A 15939-nucleotide genomic window follows, 5' to 3' on the forward strand; every position below is an offset into this window, starting at 1 on the left:
ATCTCCCCACCATTCCACCCAGGGAGACAAACACCTAGGAAAGAGAATGTCCATCCAGCTTTATTGGAGGGAACCCTGCACTACAACTGCTTTTAATAATGCAAGCCCTGCCCCACCCCAGTGCCTGCTGGGTTCAGACGATCATCTCCAGCTGCCGGGCATACTCGATGACCTGTTTGGCCAGCTCCGTGGAGGGGATGGTGGTATCTTCTGGCTTCTGCTGCTGGCTTGCAAAGCTGTAGTAGTTGTTGAGGCCCAGGACCCACCCTCGCTGCAGAAAGGGAGGGATGACAGATGGGTGGGTAGTCACACAGGCTCCCTCCCCACCCCAGAAAACCAGCACTTATCCATGTGGACCACTGGCTGCCTTTCTTTACCAACTGTACTCTACCCACACAACTCTAGGCAAGTAACTTCACCTCTCTGTGCCTCAGTTTCTCTACGTTTGAGACCAGGACCCTAATATGCTTCTCTAGGTCTGCTGTGAGGATTCAGTCAATACCTGTAAAGTGCTGAGCGGAGTGTTTGGTCCAGAGTAAACAATCACTAACTATCAACCATCACCATCACTCAAGTTCAGTTTCACCTCTTCCAGCTTGGTCTTGACCCTCCTCAGTGACTGAGTTACCGCACCCCATGCACCAGCATCTCCAGGGGCACTGCGCCTGCACAAATACCTCAGACCAAATGAAGCTAAGTCTTGTGGGGAAAAGCTGCAACCTCTAAGGAATTCTGATAAGGATAACAGCCAAGACTTGTGTCCACCTCCACCTGGTGCCAGCTGCTATGCTAACTTCATCCCACATGTTAAATTCTAGCTCCATTCTACAGATGGAAACTGAAGCTCAGAGAAGTTCTGCAACTTGCCTGAGGTCACACAGCTGGATTTAAACCTGGGCAGCCTTGCTCCAGTGTTCCTCTAGGCCACCCTCACAGCTGTTAGTAAGGGTACCCTGTGGCCCCACGACCCCTTGCCCTGCACCCCAGCCACCTTTTTGGCGTAGTCCGTCATCTTTTTGGGTGTATTGAAGAAGAGGATCCGGGTGGCCTCAGTGAAGAGGATTTTCTCATAGGCCTTCTCGATGCACCCAGCAATCTCATCCCTGGGGGAAGATGAGGTTCTCGTTACTGAGCACAAACAGTGCTCCAGGGCGTCCTCCCTGGCCTGACATGTGTGAGCTCTGACCTTCACTTCCGCACTGACTGCTGGAATATGTTATCTGCCCTATTTAAGCCACAGAGGCTCAGAGAAAGAAGGAAAAGCTTTATCAGAGCTGCAAAGCCAGGGCCACAACAGGGTCCACTCCAGGTCTCTCCGTCTTCCAGGTCCAAACTCTGAATTCTACTCCCAGCCACGAGGACTTCAGGCTGTCTGAAAACCAGCCTGGGATTCCCATAAGGGGCTCTCTTCACATAACAGCCTCCCCACAAGGGTGTTTCCCCCACTTCCAGATCTGATCCAGAGGGGGGGCGCTCCTTGCATCCCTGCTCAGAGGCATTATGATTGACACTGAAGTAGAAAACCAACAAGGCATCCGTGACTGAAATGGCAGAATGTGTTCGCTTGGGGAAAACAACGACCAGGAAGTGCATCTGCTTCTAAGGTGGTTTATCTCTTAAACCTCTGCCAAGTGATAGGTATGTGCGCACTCGTTTTTTTTACTTCCTGTTCATTTTGGAGAGCCAAAATATTTGATAATTAAAAATAAACCCACAAAACTACCCTCCTCACCCCCACCAGCTCTCTCAGCTTGGCTTTTTTATCTGAGGAATGGAAACCCATCTGAAGCTGGTGCTCTGCACCACCTGGACAACCTTTTACTCCTCAAGGGACTTGTAAATGTCATGTCGACCTGCCCACGTGATGTCACCTATGCAGAGCAACCTGAGGAGCTAGCAGGATTTGATGGCCCCATTCTAAAGAAGGGGAAACTGAGGACTCTAGTCTGGGTGACCTGATGTGCAGTCAGGTTCCTGGGCTGGAGCACTTCTAAAAAAGGCAGCAAGGTCCTTGTCTGCTGAGCACTGGGTGCCAAGTCCATGCTCCAGGTCTGACATGTATAGGCACATGCGCAGACAGCCCAGAATGAGATGAGGGCTGTTTTCTACAATCTTATGACCAGTTCCAGTTCATAGAAAAGGAGAACTGCCAGCCTCCAGACCACACTGGCCAGAATGGGATTCAACTAAGGGCCACCTGACTCTGGATTCCAAGCTCTTTCAGAACCCCACAGGGCCTCGGTCCCCCCTACGCACCTGATAGTGTCAAGCAGGATATCGATGAAGAAGGTATAGCTCTCGGCAGGGATGTTGCCTTTGGCCAGGAACACCTTGTTGTAGCTGCCCTCCATCAGGTACTACAGCGGTCAGGGGTGGGGAAGACGAGAGGATGAGGAAGCAGCTGAGTGGCACCTACCTGCTGAGGCCTCACCATACTCCGAGTGCCTCCATAATCCCCACTCTGCTAGAAGACCCATTCCCCATGCAGACTGTGTACCTGCTCTTCCAAGGAAACCCTCCCTGGTTTAATTACACACACACAAACACTCTCTCTCCCCAAGCTAGCATGCCCTGGGATAATATGTAATTATCTCATCTATTCTTCAATCACAGGAGGGAGACAGAGCTAAAGCCACCCCAAGCCCTCCTTAACTGCCCTCTCTGCCAGCCTCTCCCCACAGCCAAATCCTCCCATGAGACCTCAGCTCTAGGAACTAATTCCTAACCTTAGGTACTATGGCTCTTCCCTGACCTGCTGACCTTGTTCTAGAAACACTGTCCTCCTTGCTGTCCCTCAGCTATACCAGGCATGTTTCTGCCTTGGGACCCTGGGTCTAGCTGCTCCCTCTTCCTGGATCACTGACTCCCCAGATGCCCAGGTGGTTGGGTTCTTCATCCCTCTCAAGTCTTCCTCAAATTTCCCCTTTTCAGCAAGGCATGCCCTGACTACCCTTATAAAAAATTCACCCGACCCGAACTCTCCACCCTCCTTCCTGCTTGATTTTTCTCCATAGTACTTAACAGCTGGCAGACCATTACTTAATCTTTTTGTTTTTGTCTTGCTTCTTTACCTGAATGTCATACCCATGAGATCAGGGATTTTATGTTTTGTTCACTGTACAGCATGAAAACCAACCACAATGCTACACACAGCTGGGGTTCGGCATTTGTTAGACAAATAAGCAAATGAGTCTGTGGGCTAAAAGATGACTGAACCCTTCCCACTCCTCCAGGAAACCCTCCCTAATGTCTGTCTCTGCACCACCCACTTTAGTCAGGCCCTCTTTCCCTTCCCCAGTCTCACTTGCTCAAGGGACACAGGATGCTTGATGTATACATTGGTCTGGATGTCCTTGGCAGGTAGCCGCTCCAATTCTGTATGGAACTCAGCCACCCGGTTCTGGGACAGCAGGAAGAGGAGGTTGAGGCCCAAGAGCTGGTGCATGTATGCTGACTCGGGGAGCTGCTCCCTGTGGACCAGGGTGGGGGAACCAACATAAAGAAGGCTTAGGTACCTACCGAGCCCCCCACTCCAGGCTCCAGGGACCCTGATGACTGTCCTGGGCTGTCTCCTTGGAGAGGTTGTCAGTCCTGGGTTTTCAGATGAAACTGATGCCCAGAGTTCATAGGTAAAGGAATAGGCAAGGAGTCACAGGTCATATAAGCCCAAGCAAGTGACCGCACTTCAGTAAAGTGACCTAGCCTCAGTTTCCCCAACTGTAAAATGGGTATCACCACAGTAGCCATATCACAGACGTGGGTTAAATGAATAAGTGTTAAATGAAGCAAATGATTTAACCCAGATAAAGTTATAAGAGCAGTACCTGACCCCCAAAAAAACTGTGTTAGCTATGATTATATTAATAATCATCACTCTGAAAAGGTGAAGGAACTAAGAAGTACAGATTAGTAGTTACAAAATAGTCATGGGGATGTAAAGTACAGCACAGAGACTATGTATAGTGCCAGGTGGGTACTAGACTAATCGGGGGGAATCACTGCATAAATTACATGTCTAACCACTATGCTCTACACCTGAAACTAATACAAAATAACACTGCATGTCAACTGTAACCGAAACAAACAATTTTTTAAAAAAAGAATCATCACCCTTACTTTAAGAGGGAAACTGAGGCTTAGGGAGGTCAAATTATTTGCCCAAGACCACATAATCAGGAAGTGGCAAAATTAGTTTCAAACTCAGGTTTGTCTGACTTCTGATGTCAAATACTTAACCATTATTCCATGGAGGCACCATTGAATTATAAAACCATTCATTCAGCTTTATATTCAACACATATCCAAGAGTTCCTGCTCTGGGCCTGGCCCCATGCTAGTCAGTGCTGGAACACAGCAGTGACCAAGACCCCTCTGCCTTTAGAGGGTTCAATCCAGTGGGAGAGACAGGCTAGGGCTGTGGGCAAGCATAGCATAGACAGAGGGGTCAGGGCTGATACAGCACTGGAGGCCACAGGAAAGAGCTTGGCCTAGAACCTGACGGCTATGGAGAGCCATGACAGGTTCTAAGCAGGGGGTTAACATGGTCAAATTTCAGTGTCACAAAGATCCTACTAGATGTCATGAGGGTGATGATCAAGGGGGCAAGGCTGGGGCAAAACAGGTGAAAGGTGATGATGGCTGCAGTGGCGAGTAGAAATGTAGTGTGGGAATGATGGGGCGGAGGGGTGAGGAGAGACAGATTGGAGACCAACAGAGACTGGATGGTACAATCCCAGATTCAGAACCTCCAGGGCAACTCCTGACCCTGCAGCCTCTGGGGATGGGGCTAGGCAAAGGAGGAGTTCACAGGTAAAGGGAGATGACTCAAGTGGCTGGAGCACCAGGGATCGAAGAGCTGCCACATAACCCCCCAACCCCTACCAGGGGCATGGCCCATCTTCACCTGTAATCGAAGTAGTAGCATTTGAGCTGAGCCATGTAGCGCTCGAAGGAGGGTATGTCTTTGCGTAGGATACTCCACTGGGCCCCAATCTCCAGTATGTCACCTGTGGGTCACAGGGCAGGTTCTCAGGAGGTGACTGAGTCCCTCTCCTGACCACCACTACCTTTCCTGCCATGACCCCCAGCCCGCTGCCCACCCCCCACCAACTCCAATGACACTCACGGGCCAGAATGAGCTGCTGTTTGGTCAGTTTGGTCCCTGTGGTTGGCAGGAAGTTGAGCTCCAACAGAACCAGCTGATGAGGACATGGAAGGATGGAAGGAAGGAAAAGTAATGATTATTTACCATCCCTAGGCCTTGGTTTTCTGACCTAGAAAATGGAGCTCATCATCATCGCTGACTCATTGGTTGTTTTGAGTATTAAAGGAGTCCGTCCTCACAAAGCACTGAGAACAGGGGCTGGGCACACTGTACGTGCTCATCCAGGATTACCTCATTATAATTATTAATAGCCCCACTGGGAAAAGAGACACACTCAGAGCCTGACCCAATGGAATCATGGGACACTAGCACCTTTTTGGCAGATCGTTCTCTACTGATTTGGGCCCAGCTTACCCACCCATCCCAAATCTACACCAGGAAGGGATGGGCGCTAACCTCCCCCCATAGTCCTGCCCACACATCATTTCTTATCTGACACCCCCCCCCTCAGCAACTTGGTCCACCCCACAGTATTTGGTTGGCCCACTATGGGCCAAACACTTGGTCTGAAGAACCCTGAACCCCATTCTGGTCCTCTACCGAGAGATTTTTTTCCTTAGGTTTAGTCCAGCCCTCACACTTGGCTGCCCCTCACTGCCCACAGATGCGACCCTAAGGCCCAAATTTCTCAGACCTTAACTTGGTCTGGTCTTGACCACACACCCCATCATCTCAGCCTCCTTCTTTCATCACCCTGTCCAGTCCTCATTCCCCACTTGGTCTCGTCCAGAACCCGCCATCAAAAAACTCCCACACCCCCATCCTGCCACTCCAGACAGCTAGGCCTCCAAGAATCAAAAATCTGACCTTTCGCTCAGTTGTTCCAGAAACACTCTTTCCATCACCCCCCACACTGGAGCGACATTTGGTCCGTCCCAGGCCTGTCTCACTTCTAAACCCCTGTAAGCCCGCACTTTGGCTGTTCCGAATCCTTCACTCTATTGGATCCTCCAGCCCGCCTTGGTCCCTTTGGCACCGCGATCTCCTTCGCGGGCCGGGACTTGGCTCGGTCTAGACCCCCGTAGTGTCCCTCGCCCACCCCTACCTTGAGACGGCCCAGCTCTTCCCCGCACTTGCTAAGGTTTGGGCATTTACGGTTCCACTCGCCCTTGAGTTGCTCGTACATGCCGGCCGCGGCCTGCAGAACCGCGCCCGAGGCTGCCGAAGGCCCAGAGCTCGAAGAGCCCACCGCCCCGTTCACAGCCGCCGCCGCCATCTTCCGTGATGCGGCAAACCCGCGGCCCAATTTACTGCAGCGACGCCTACTGACGCTCGCCCGGCGGAAGTGCGGCCGGGAGGTGGAGCCCAAAGCCGGGGGCGTGGCTATGGCTGCTTGCCTCCGCCCGCCGCGCTTAGAGCTCAGTCTCTCTCCGGGAGGTGCCTTCGGAGCCCGCCCCTTACTGAACATGTCAGCCGGAGCTCCGCCTGCTGTCTCTCAAGATGGTGACCGGAAGTCGCCTCCTGCACTAACTGAAAGTGGCTGCGGTCGCAACTCTTCCCCACTTCCCGTAATCAATATGGTTGCCCTGGCTTCAGCCTGGGCTTTCGGGATGCTAGGTTTCTGTCTTTGGAGATCCCAACTTCGCAGCAACTTCTCGAAGCCAAGAGGTGGCAGTGATGGAGCCATTTGGACAGCTGTGTTATTCTTTCCATTTTACAAATAGGCTTTGAGAGACCGGGTAACCTTCCAAGAGACAACAGCTGAGTCTTGAACTCTCTAGAGCTCAGTGCGTCCTTCCACATTTTCTCCAAGTTTAGACAAATACGCACAAACTTTACAAAAATCATCCAGTCTTATGGCTTTAAATGCCTCATATATGTGGAGGATTCCCACTTCTCCTACCCCTACTCCTGATTCCTCCACATATTTCACACTGGCCTATTGAACACTCCACTTTTTCTCAAACCCAACTCTCTGTCTCCATCATTTAGAATGTCAACTCCATGAGAGCAAGGATACTTCTCAATTTTCTTTATGGCTGTATTCCCAGCACGTGGTTGACAGTCAATAACTATTTGTCGAGTGAGTGAATAACTGTTGATCTAAAATAAGTTATCTTTTTGAAAAGTTTTTAAACAAAAACTACAATACATTTTCTAAAAAGCAACGTGCTTTTTAGCAATATATGAAAGCCATCTCTGGAGATCAATGGACGTATTTCTGACACTTGAAAAAACCTGGCTGCATAATATTCCACAGTATGAATATACCAAATTCATTTAATGTTCCCATGTTGATATTTGGATTATTTTTTGTTTGCCACTGCTAGTAATACTGCAGTAAAGATCCTTAAATGCATTTCCTTGAATATAGTTGTTTTATTCCTAAGGGACAGGTCCTAGGAAGTAAGAGTACTGAGTCAAGATATGAATAGTTTTCATTTTAGTAGACGTCACAAGATTTCTTTCCAAACCTTTAGCTAGATTTACTATCTAGTGTCTTTTCATTTCAGCCTGAAGAACTTCCTTTAGCATTTCTTGTAGGGTAAGTCTACTGATAATGAACCACTTGGCTTTTGTTTATCTAGAAATGTCTTAACTTCTCCTTCATTGTTGATTGGATATACAATCCCTCTCCTTCATTCCTTTGCTGGATATAGAATCCTTGGTTGACAGTTTTTCTCTTTCATGACTAAATATTTTATCCCACTACCTTCTGGCCTCCATGGTTTCTGATGAGAAATCAGCTATTAATCTTTTTGATGCTCCCTCATATATAATGAGTCACTTTTTTATTGCTACTTTTGAAATCCCTCCTTTGTCTTAGGGTTTTGACAATTTGACTATAATATGTCTCAGCATGGAACTCTTCTAATTTATCCGCCTTGGAATTAATTGAATCTCTCGGATGTATAGATTGATGCCTTTTATTATATTTGGGAAGTTTGGGGCCATTATTTCTTCAAATATTTCTTATGCCCCTTTCTCTCTCTATCTCCTCCTTCTGGGAGTCTTATGATGTCTATGTTGGTATGCTTGATGGTATCTCACAGATTCCTCAGGCTCTGTTCATTTTTCTTTGTGTTTTTTTTTTTTTTTTTTTTTTTTTTCTGCTCCTCAGACTGAATAATTTGTCTTCATCCTAGTCTGATCTGCTATTGATCCATCAGGATTTTTCACTTCAATTATTGTACTTTTCAGCTCCAGAATTTCTGTTTGGTTCCTTTTATAATTTCTACCTCTTTATCAGTGTCTTCATACATCATTTTCCTGATTGTTTTTAGTTCTTTGTCCATAGTTTTCTTTAGTTGATTGAGCATATGTAAGACACTTGATTTAAGATCTTTGACTAGTAATTCCAATGCCTGGGCTTCCTCAGGAATGGTATTACCAAATTCTTTTTCTCTTGGAATGGGTCATACTTTCTTGTTTCTTTGTATGTTTTGTAATTTTTGTCATTAACTGGACATCCTGAATACTATAATGTAATAACTCTGGAAGTCTGATTCTCCCACTTCTTGGAGATTGCTGATTTTTGCTTGTTGAGGGCTGGAGCCATCAGATTGTGACTTTTCCAAGCTATTTTTGGTAGGTGTATTTTCCTTGTTATGTGTGGTCACTAACATTTCTGTTCCTTTACTTCCGTATGTCCAGATTCAAATAGGATGGGGCGAGGTCCTGTCTCTAAATCTTCTCATTAATGTTGCTGCTGAGAGGCCAAAACCAAAACAAGTGTCTGTGTCGGTCTCTCAGGGCAACTCCAAATCAATCTAAATACACAGCCTCACATTTTTGGAGGACAAAGTCCCTACTGCCTGCCGGTGGCACCAGACAGTCACTTCAGAAATGTGGGCTGTGGGCCCGGCCCGGTGGCTCAGGCGGTTAGAGCTCCATGCTCCTAACTCCGAAGGCTGCCGGTTCGATTCCCACATAGGCCAGTGGGCTCTCAACCACAAGGTTGCCGGTTCGATTCCTCGAGTCCCGCAAGGGATGGTGGGCTCCGCCCCCTGCAACTAACATTGAACAGGGCACCTTGAGCTTAGCTGCCCCTGAGCTCCCAGATGGCTCAGTTGGTTGGAGTGCGTCCTCTCAACCACAAGGTTGCCGTTCGACTCCCGCAAGGGATGGTGGACTGTGCCCCCTGCAACTAGAAAAGGCAACTGGACCTGGAGCTGAGCTGCGCCCTCCACAACTAAGACTGAAAGGACAACAACTTGAAGCTGAATGGCACCTTCCCCAACTAAGATTGAAAGGACAACAACTTGACTTGGAAAAAAGGCCTGGAAGTACACACTGTTCCCCAATAAAGTCCTGTTCCCCTTCCCCAATAAAAAATCTAAAAAAAAAAAAAATGTGGGCTGTGATCCCCACAGCTGTGGCACAGTTGATGAATGGAAGATGGGAATTGGTTCATGCATGCCACTCACTTATGAAAGATCAGCAGCCTCTCTCTTCATCCAGCACTCCCATGGTTGCTATGAATGTCTGATGTCCTTCCAGAATTCCAAAATGATTTATTCCAATCACTCATTTCAGATCAATGGTTGATTCAGTAGAGGGACCAAACCCTACAGTTTCTTACTTTGCCATTTTGTGTGACATCCTTCCAACTTCACTCTTTTGCATGTGGATATGCACTTGTCCCAGCACTATTTGTTGAAGAAACTATTCTTTACCCATTAAACGGCTTTAGCACTATTGTTGAAAATCAATTAACTGTAGACGTATGGGTTTATTTCTGGACTCTTAATTCTATTCCATTGGTCTTTATACCTGTCAACATCATACTCTTGATTACAGTGGCTTAATGGTTAAGTTTTAATATCTTAAGGTAAGTTCTTCCTTACTATTCTAAATAATTTTCTTGGCTACTGTCAGCCATTTATTTACTTCTTGACTTTTTTAGTTGTAGTTTAAACAGTTGTTTTCCCATCATGGCAGACACTGTGGATTAGCTTCCCAAGGACCCTTCCCTTTGTCCTTGCCTTCCACTACTATGAAAGCTGGAAAGTTAAACTATTCACATTTTCATGCTCCCTTGCAGCTAGAGATAGCGATGTGACCAGTTCTGACCCATAATATGTAAGTGGAAGTCACTGGGTGGCAATTCTGAGAAACTTTTTAAAGGGAACCTACTGGGCTCTGAGGTCCCCTTTAGCCTTTGCTGCTGCTTCCTGCCTGTAATGCAGACACGGCCTCCAGATGCATCAGCTCCTTGATAACAGCAGCAGGCTAATAAACTAGACCTGTGTTCCCTTCTGCCAGGCGGCTGCTGCTTCTCCTCTTTTTTTTTTTTTTTTTTTTTTAAAGATTTTATTGTGGAAGGGGAACAGGACTTTATTGGGGAACAGTGTGTACTTCCAGGATGTTTTTTTGCCAAGTCAACTTGTTGTCCCTTCAATCTTAGTTGTGGAGGGTGCCGTTCAGCTTCAAGTTGTTGTCCTTTCAATCTTGATTGTGGAGGGCGCAGCTCAGCTCCAGGTCCAGTTGTCGTTTTCTAGTTGCAGGGGCGCAGCCCACCATCCCTTGCGGGAGTCGAACGGCAACCTTGTGGTTGAGAGCCCATACTCCAACCTACTGAACCATCTGGGAGCTCAGCGGCAGCTCAGCTCAAGGTGCCGTGTTCAATCTTAGTTGCAGGGGGCGCTGCCCACCATCCCTTGCGGGACTCGAGGAATTGAACTGGCAACCTTGTGGTTGAGAGCCCACTGGCCCATGTGGGAATCGAACCAGCAGCCTTCGGAGTCAGGAGCATGGAGCTCCAACTGCCTGAGCCAGCAGGCCGGCCCCAGTTTCTCCTCTTTTTATATTTTGTTAATGTTCTTCTCTGCTAATTCTAATATCTGTGTTACTTCTGGGTAAGTTTCTTGTTCTCTTTTAATTTTATTGGGGAATGTTGGGGAACAGTGTGTTTTTCCAGGGCCAATCAGCTCCAAGTCGTTGTCCTTCAGTCTAGTTGTGGAGGGCGCAGCTCAGCTCCAAGTCCAGTGGCTGTTTTCAATCTTTAGTTGCAGGGGGCGCAGCCCACCATCCCATGCGGGAACTGAACCAGCAACCTTGTTGAGAGCTCACACTCTAACCAACTGAGCCATTGGCCGCCCCTAGGTAAGTTTTAATTGATTACTCCTCACTCTGGGTGTTGTTTTCCTGCCTCTTTGCATGACTGGTAATCTTTGATTGGATGCCAGACAACCTTGTTGGGGGCTGTATATTTTTTGTATTCCTATAAATATTTTTGAGGTTTGTGCTGAGATGCAGTTAAGCTCGTTGGAAACAGTCTGATGCTTCAGATCTGCTTATGTGATATTAGGTGAGTCCAGAGCAGTATTGAGTCCAGAGCTAATAATTCTTTACTAGTGGCAAAAACGTCCTGAGTATTCTACCCAGTGCTCCATGAATCATGAGGTTTAATAGCTGGCTGCTAAGACTAGTTACTGGCCCCAGTGACAGTGTCTGTCACTATTCCCTCTAATCCTTTTGAATGTTTTTTCCCCCAGCCTCATGTACTTTCCTCATATACATTCTCTGATCATTGCTCAGTGCTCTGCAGATCTCTGGGATTCTCTCTCTATGCAGTTCTCTTCTCTTCAATATTCTGTCTTATGACTCTAGTTGCCTTGGCCTTCCCAGACTTCCATCTCCATCTCAGCTCAGTGTGTTCCAGGTTCCACCTCCGTTCCTCCTCCTGGCACCTTGATCGGGACACTCACTCAAGACAGTAAGCTCGGGCAACTATAGGACTCACCTTATTTGTTTCCTATCTCTCAGGGACCACGGGCCTTCAATGCATGGTGTTCAATATCTTGAAAACCATTGTTCATGTATTTTGTCTTTTTTTGGTTGTTTGTTTCAAGTATGAGGGGAAATCTAGTCCCTGTTACTCCATCTTGGCCAGAAATGGATATGATGATATTTAAAACATATCTTGATTTGGCTGATGCAGGATTATGATGTGTTTATCTGGCTTATGAGGTGATTTGATGGAATCCTGAGGCTAGTGTACAGAATTTCCCCACTTTTGTGGTAATATTCTTAGCCAATAGAACTTGCACACATGGATGTTGCCAGCTCTGGTTGCTAGGATCAGGTTTTGTCAGGTTTTCCTGTCATGTAGAGCTGATTACTCTTTGATATTGTGTAGAAATGGCTGCTAACCAAAATTGGATCCAAAATGTCCCTTTGTAGTGAGAAAAGACTCATACATACTTGTGTTATTTTTAGAAACATTCATAGAATGTACATGTACCTCCCAATCTAGGGATATACATCCTCTCAATAACTTGTTTATGTCAAGCTTTACCATCTTTCAGCAGGATTACATACTTCTCTGTACTTAAGTCCTGTTCTTCTCCAAATTTATTCCTAGGACAAATTTTATTTTTTCATTTTGAACTTTTTGTCCTAGTACCAAGAAAAGTTATTGGTTTTGTACAGTTGTCCTATTACAGAAAACTTTAAAAACTGTCTTAATTCATTTAGGTTTCTTTTCTTACAGGAGTCACTTGGATGATCTAAGTACACAACATTTCTTCTGCACATAAAGATAATTTTTGTCTTTTCTTTTCCAGTGTGTGTAGAGTTATCCTTTTTCTTATCTCATTAGCTAAAAACCTCGAAGCACAATGTTGGAAACAGTGGTGAGTCACTCCTATTCTGTTCCCAATTTGAATGATAATGGCATTTAACTACCTTGTGTCATATGTCATCGTTCTTTGGTAATCACTTAATTTGATAATCATGTTCAAACTTTCCTTATATTTCTATTAATATTTGACTTAGAATTTATATAAGGAATGGATGTTGAATTTTAGAGAAAGTCTTTTCAAACACTTATTTATGTAATCATACATGTTTGCACACTTGAGCCTCTGTTTCTTTATCTGTGAAGTGAGGATAATGATAGAATTTTCCTGATAGAACATCATGAAGATTACTCAATAATCCAAGAAAAGAGATCTGCTAGTATGGTCTGAACCTTTGTGTCTCCAACCCCAAAAAATTCATATGTTGAAACCTAACCCCCAAAACAATAGTATCAGGATGTGGGGCTTTGGGGAGGTGATTAGGTCGTGAGGGCAGAGCCCTCATAATTGAGATAAATGCCGTTTTGCAAGAGACCTGCGAGACCTCCCTCACCCCTTTCACTGTGTGAGGACAGCAAATAGACAACAGTCTATGAACCATGAAACAGGTTCTCATCAGACACGGACTCTGCCAGCACCTTGATGCATATGACCCCACCCAATCAGGGACAGACAGAACTGACAGCCCGGGAATGTTTGAACTCCAGCTCTTTCTTTCTCTGGACAATAAGCCATGTGCATATGCAGCCTCAGACTGTGAGAGGGGCTGGCTTGAGGACAGAGACCACCCGCAGCGGAGCCAGGGGCGGCCGGATGGCTCAGTTGGTTCGAGTGCTAGCTCTTAACAACAAGTTTGCCGGTTTGATTGCCACATGGGCCAGTGAGAGACAATGGCTTGGACTTGGAGCTGGGCCAGGGGGTGGCCGGTTGGCTCAGTGGTTAGAGTGCGGTGCTCATAACACCAAGGTCACTGGTTCAAGTCCCACATGGGCCAGTGACCTGAGCCTTCCACAACTAGATTAAAAAAATGACAACTTGACTTGGAGCTGAGCTGCACCCCCAACAACTAGATTGAAAAAACTAAACAGAAAAACAATGACTTGACATGGAGCTGATGGGTCCTGGAAAAACACACTATTCCCCAATTAAAAAAAAAAAAAAAAATGGAGCCAGAATCCTATGGATTGAGGGCTTCTGGGTCAAACTTTACCTGAAGCCTATGTTGACAAAACCCATATATTACCCTTTCCATGTGGACCACTTGAGTAAAAATTTTGCTACTTGCAATAAAACAAAGACCTCTCCAAAGTCCCCTCCTTAAGCTAGACACCAGACAGGTGTTGCTATCCACAATATTTAATAACTGAGACTAAACCTGGGCACTGATCAATCAGAACAGACTGCAGGCCATCGCAATGGGCCTGGGGCCTGGAGGACACTGCTGAGCTGCAGGGAGGCCGGAGGCAGCCTGGAGAGGGGCTGAGTTGGCAGACACACGGAGAAACCACTATTTACCAGCTGGTGCAGAAGGGTTTTGGTATTTTAATGACCTATGTTGCTGTGTGTTCTGAAGGAGAAGTGAAAATTCAAGCAAAACAGAAAGGAAGGTTTGGGATGGGTGACAGGTTGAATTTCCAAAACGGCCCAGGAAGTAAGGGATGAGGGTGGGTGAGAGTTGGGTGGGGCAGGTGAGAGGCTCAGGTCAGTGTCTTCTTCGTGATTTTCTCAGTTTCAGCCTTGTTCTCTACCACCATGGGGCTGATCCTGGAGCTAACACTGGGCCTCGTCCCAGATGTGCTGCTGCCGATTCCGGAAGAGGAGCTGTGGGTGTAGTAGAAGTCCGTGGTGAGTATGTTGTTGACCTTCCAGCGGAGGATGTTGCAGCCTTTCATCATAAGGGGCAACAGGAGGCAGACGATGATGTAGAGGAACACCAGGCTGAGAAACACACTGGTTGACACCTGCAGGCACCACACAACAGGCCTGGGTGGGCAGCCTGGGGGCCACGTCCACCCCGCAGGAGAGCTCCTAGAAAGCCACTCACTTTGAGGATGGAGAAGGCCCGCTTGGCACTGAGTGGAAGCCCGTGGATGTGCAGCAGGAAGGTGAGCTGGTAGTCACAGTATGTGCTCTTGTCCACACCTCTGGTGGGGGAGGGGTCCAGGTGGGGCAGAGTCAGACACCACACAGGAAGCCCCTGCCTCCACCTAGGCCATAGGCCTGGCTCACCTGTTACTCACCAACACCTTGAAGAAGAATTCAGGGGCGAAGATGCTATAGGGAACGGAGTCATGGCATGGGGAGTTCTCCAGACACAGCCACCTGAGGGCCCAAGTTCAGGTGCTTGTGCTGTAAATCATGCCTAGCACATGCCAACCTGATTTCTCCCTCCGCCCCACAAACTCTGGGTGGGCACCAGCTAGGTACAATTTTATACCTTCTTCCCTGATTCACTCCTTCATTCATTCATGCAATAAGGCTAGCTGAATGAGCAGCAAGTGACAGGCCATATGTTTACTCATTCATTTCCTCCTGCCTCTCATGCCCACCTGTCAATTCCTCTGTTACTATGCATTCATCTAGATTATGGATTGTACACCTATTATGTGCCAGCCCCTCAATTATTCCTTTCTGCCTTCATTCTTTCGTCCCACAAAAATAGCTCGAGCACCTACTGGGTACAAAATTACATCTTCATTAGTTTATTCTTTCCTTTATTCATTTATTCAACAAACATAGGTTGAATACTGACTAGGTGCCAGTTAGTTATTTTGTTCATTCACTCCCTTCACTTGCTCATGGCATCATTTTCTTCCTTTCATTGAATCAAAAATAGTAATTGAGCCCCTATATATTAATTTGTTCCTCCATTGTTTTAGTCATTCATTAAGACCTCCACTCAAGGGTCAATAAATGCCAGCGTGCATTAATTAATTTTGTTCATTGTCTCATTCCACAAATACTATGTTGAGCTATTCAGGACCTGGACATACAAGGAAGAGAGACCCCACAGGAGACAGTGACTGCTAGAAGGGTCAGGGCTGGGATGGGGGAAGCACAGGCAGAGGGGTCAAGGCTGAGATGGGTTATCACAGGAGGACGTTAGAGCCAACTATCCCATCTAGAACAGTCAGAAAAATCATCCTGATGAAGAGGCATCTGAACAAAGACCTGAAGAAAAAGTAAGAGGGACCAGCACTGTAGACAGAGGCTTATATAAAGGTCAGCCTCATTTGAAGAACATAAAGACAG

At 46.8% G+C, this 15939-nt stretch overlaps 2 protein-coding genes across 2 annotated transcripts in view; both read right to left on the reverse strand.

Annotated features, from left to right (window-relative positions):
• Positions 1-44: 44 nt before the first annotated feature.
• Positions 45-6627, reverse strand: PSMD8 (proteasome 26S subunit, non-ATPase 8). The gene is made up of 7 exons (XM_019751504.3): positions 6210-6627; positions 5126-5198; positions 4904-5006; positions 3305-3470; positions 2257-2357; positions 992-1103; positions 45-271 (listed from the first exon to the last, which is right to left on the reverse strand). The coding sequence occupies exons 1-7, from the start codon at positions 6570-6572 to the stop codon at positions 134-136; spliced, it is 1056 nt and encodes a 351-aa protein (XP_019607063.3). The 5' UTR covers positions 6573-6627; the 3' UTR covers positions 45-133.
• Positions 6628-14209: 7582 nt separating this feature from the next.
• The window catches only part of CATSPERG (catsper channel auxiliary subunit gamma), a 28516-nt gene continuing 26786 nt past the window's right edge, over positions 14210-15939 (reverse strand). Inside the window, exons 27-29 of the mRNA XM_074314395.2 lie at positions 14917-15009; positions 14732-14831; positions 14210-14648 (exon numbers count right to left, since the gene is read on the reverse strand). Coding sequence (XP_074170496.1) covers positions 14385-14648; positions 14732-14831; positions 14917-15009 — 457 coding nt within the window. The 3' untranslated portion in view covers positions 14210-14384. The remainder of the gene's footprint in view (positions 14649-14731; positions 14832-14916; positions 15010-15939) is intronic.

Source organism: Rhinolophus sinicus, chromosome 8 (genome assembly GCF_057876585.1).
Source record: "Rhinolophus sinicus isolate RSI-liver-muscle chromosome 8, RSI-T2T, whole genome shotgun sequence".
Lineage (NCBI taxonomy): Eukaryota > Metazoa > Chordata > Mammalia > Chiroptera > Rhinolophidae > Rhinolophus > Rhinolophus sinicus.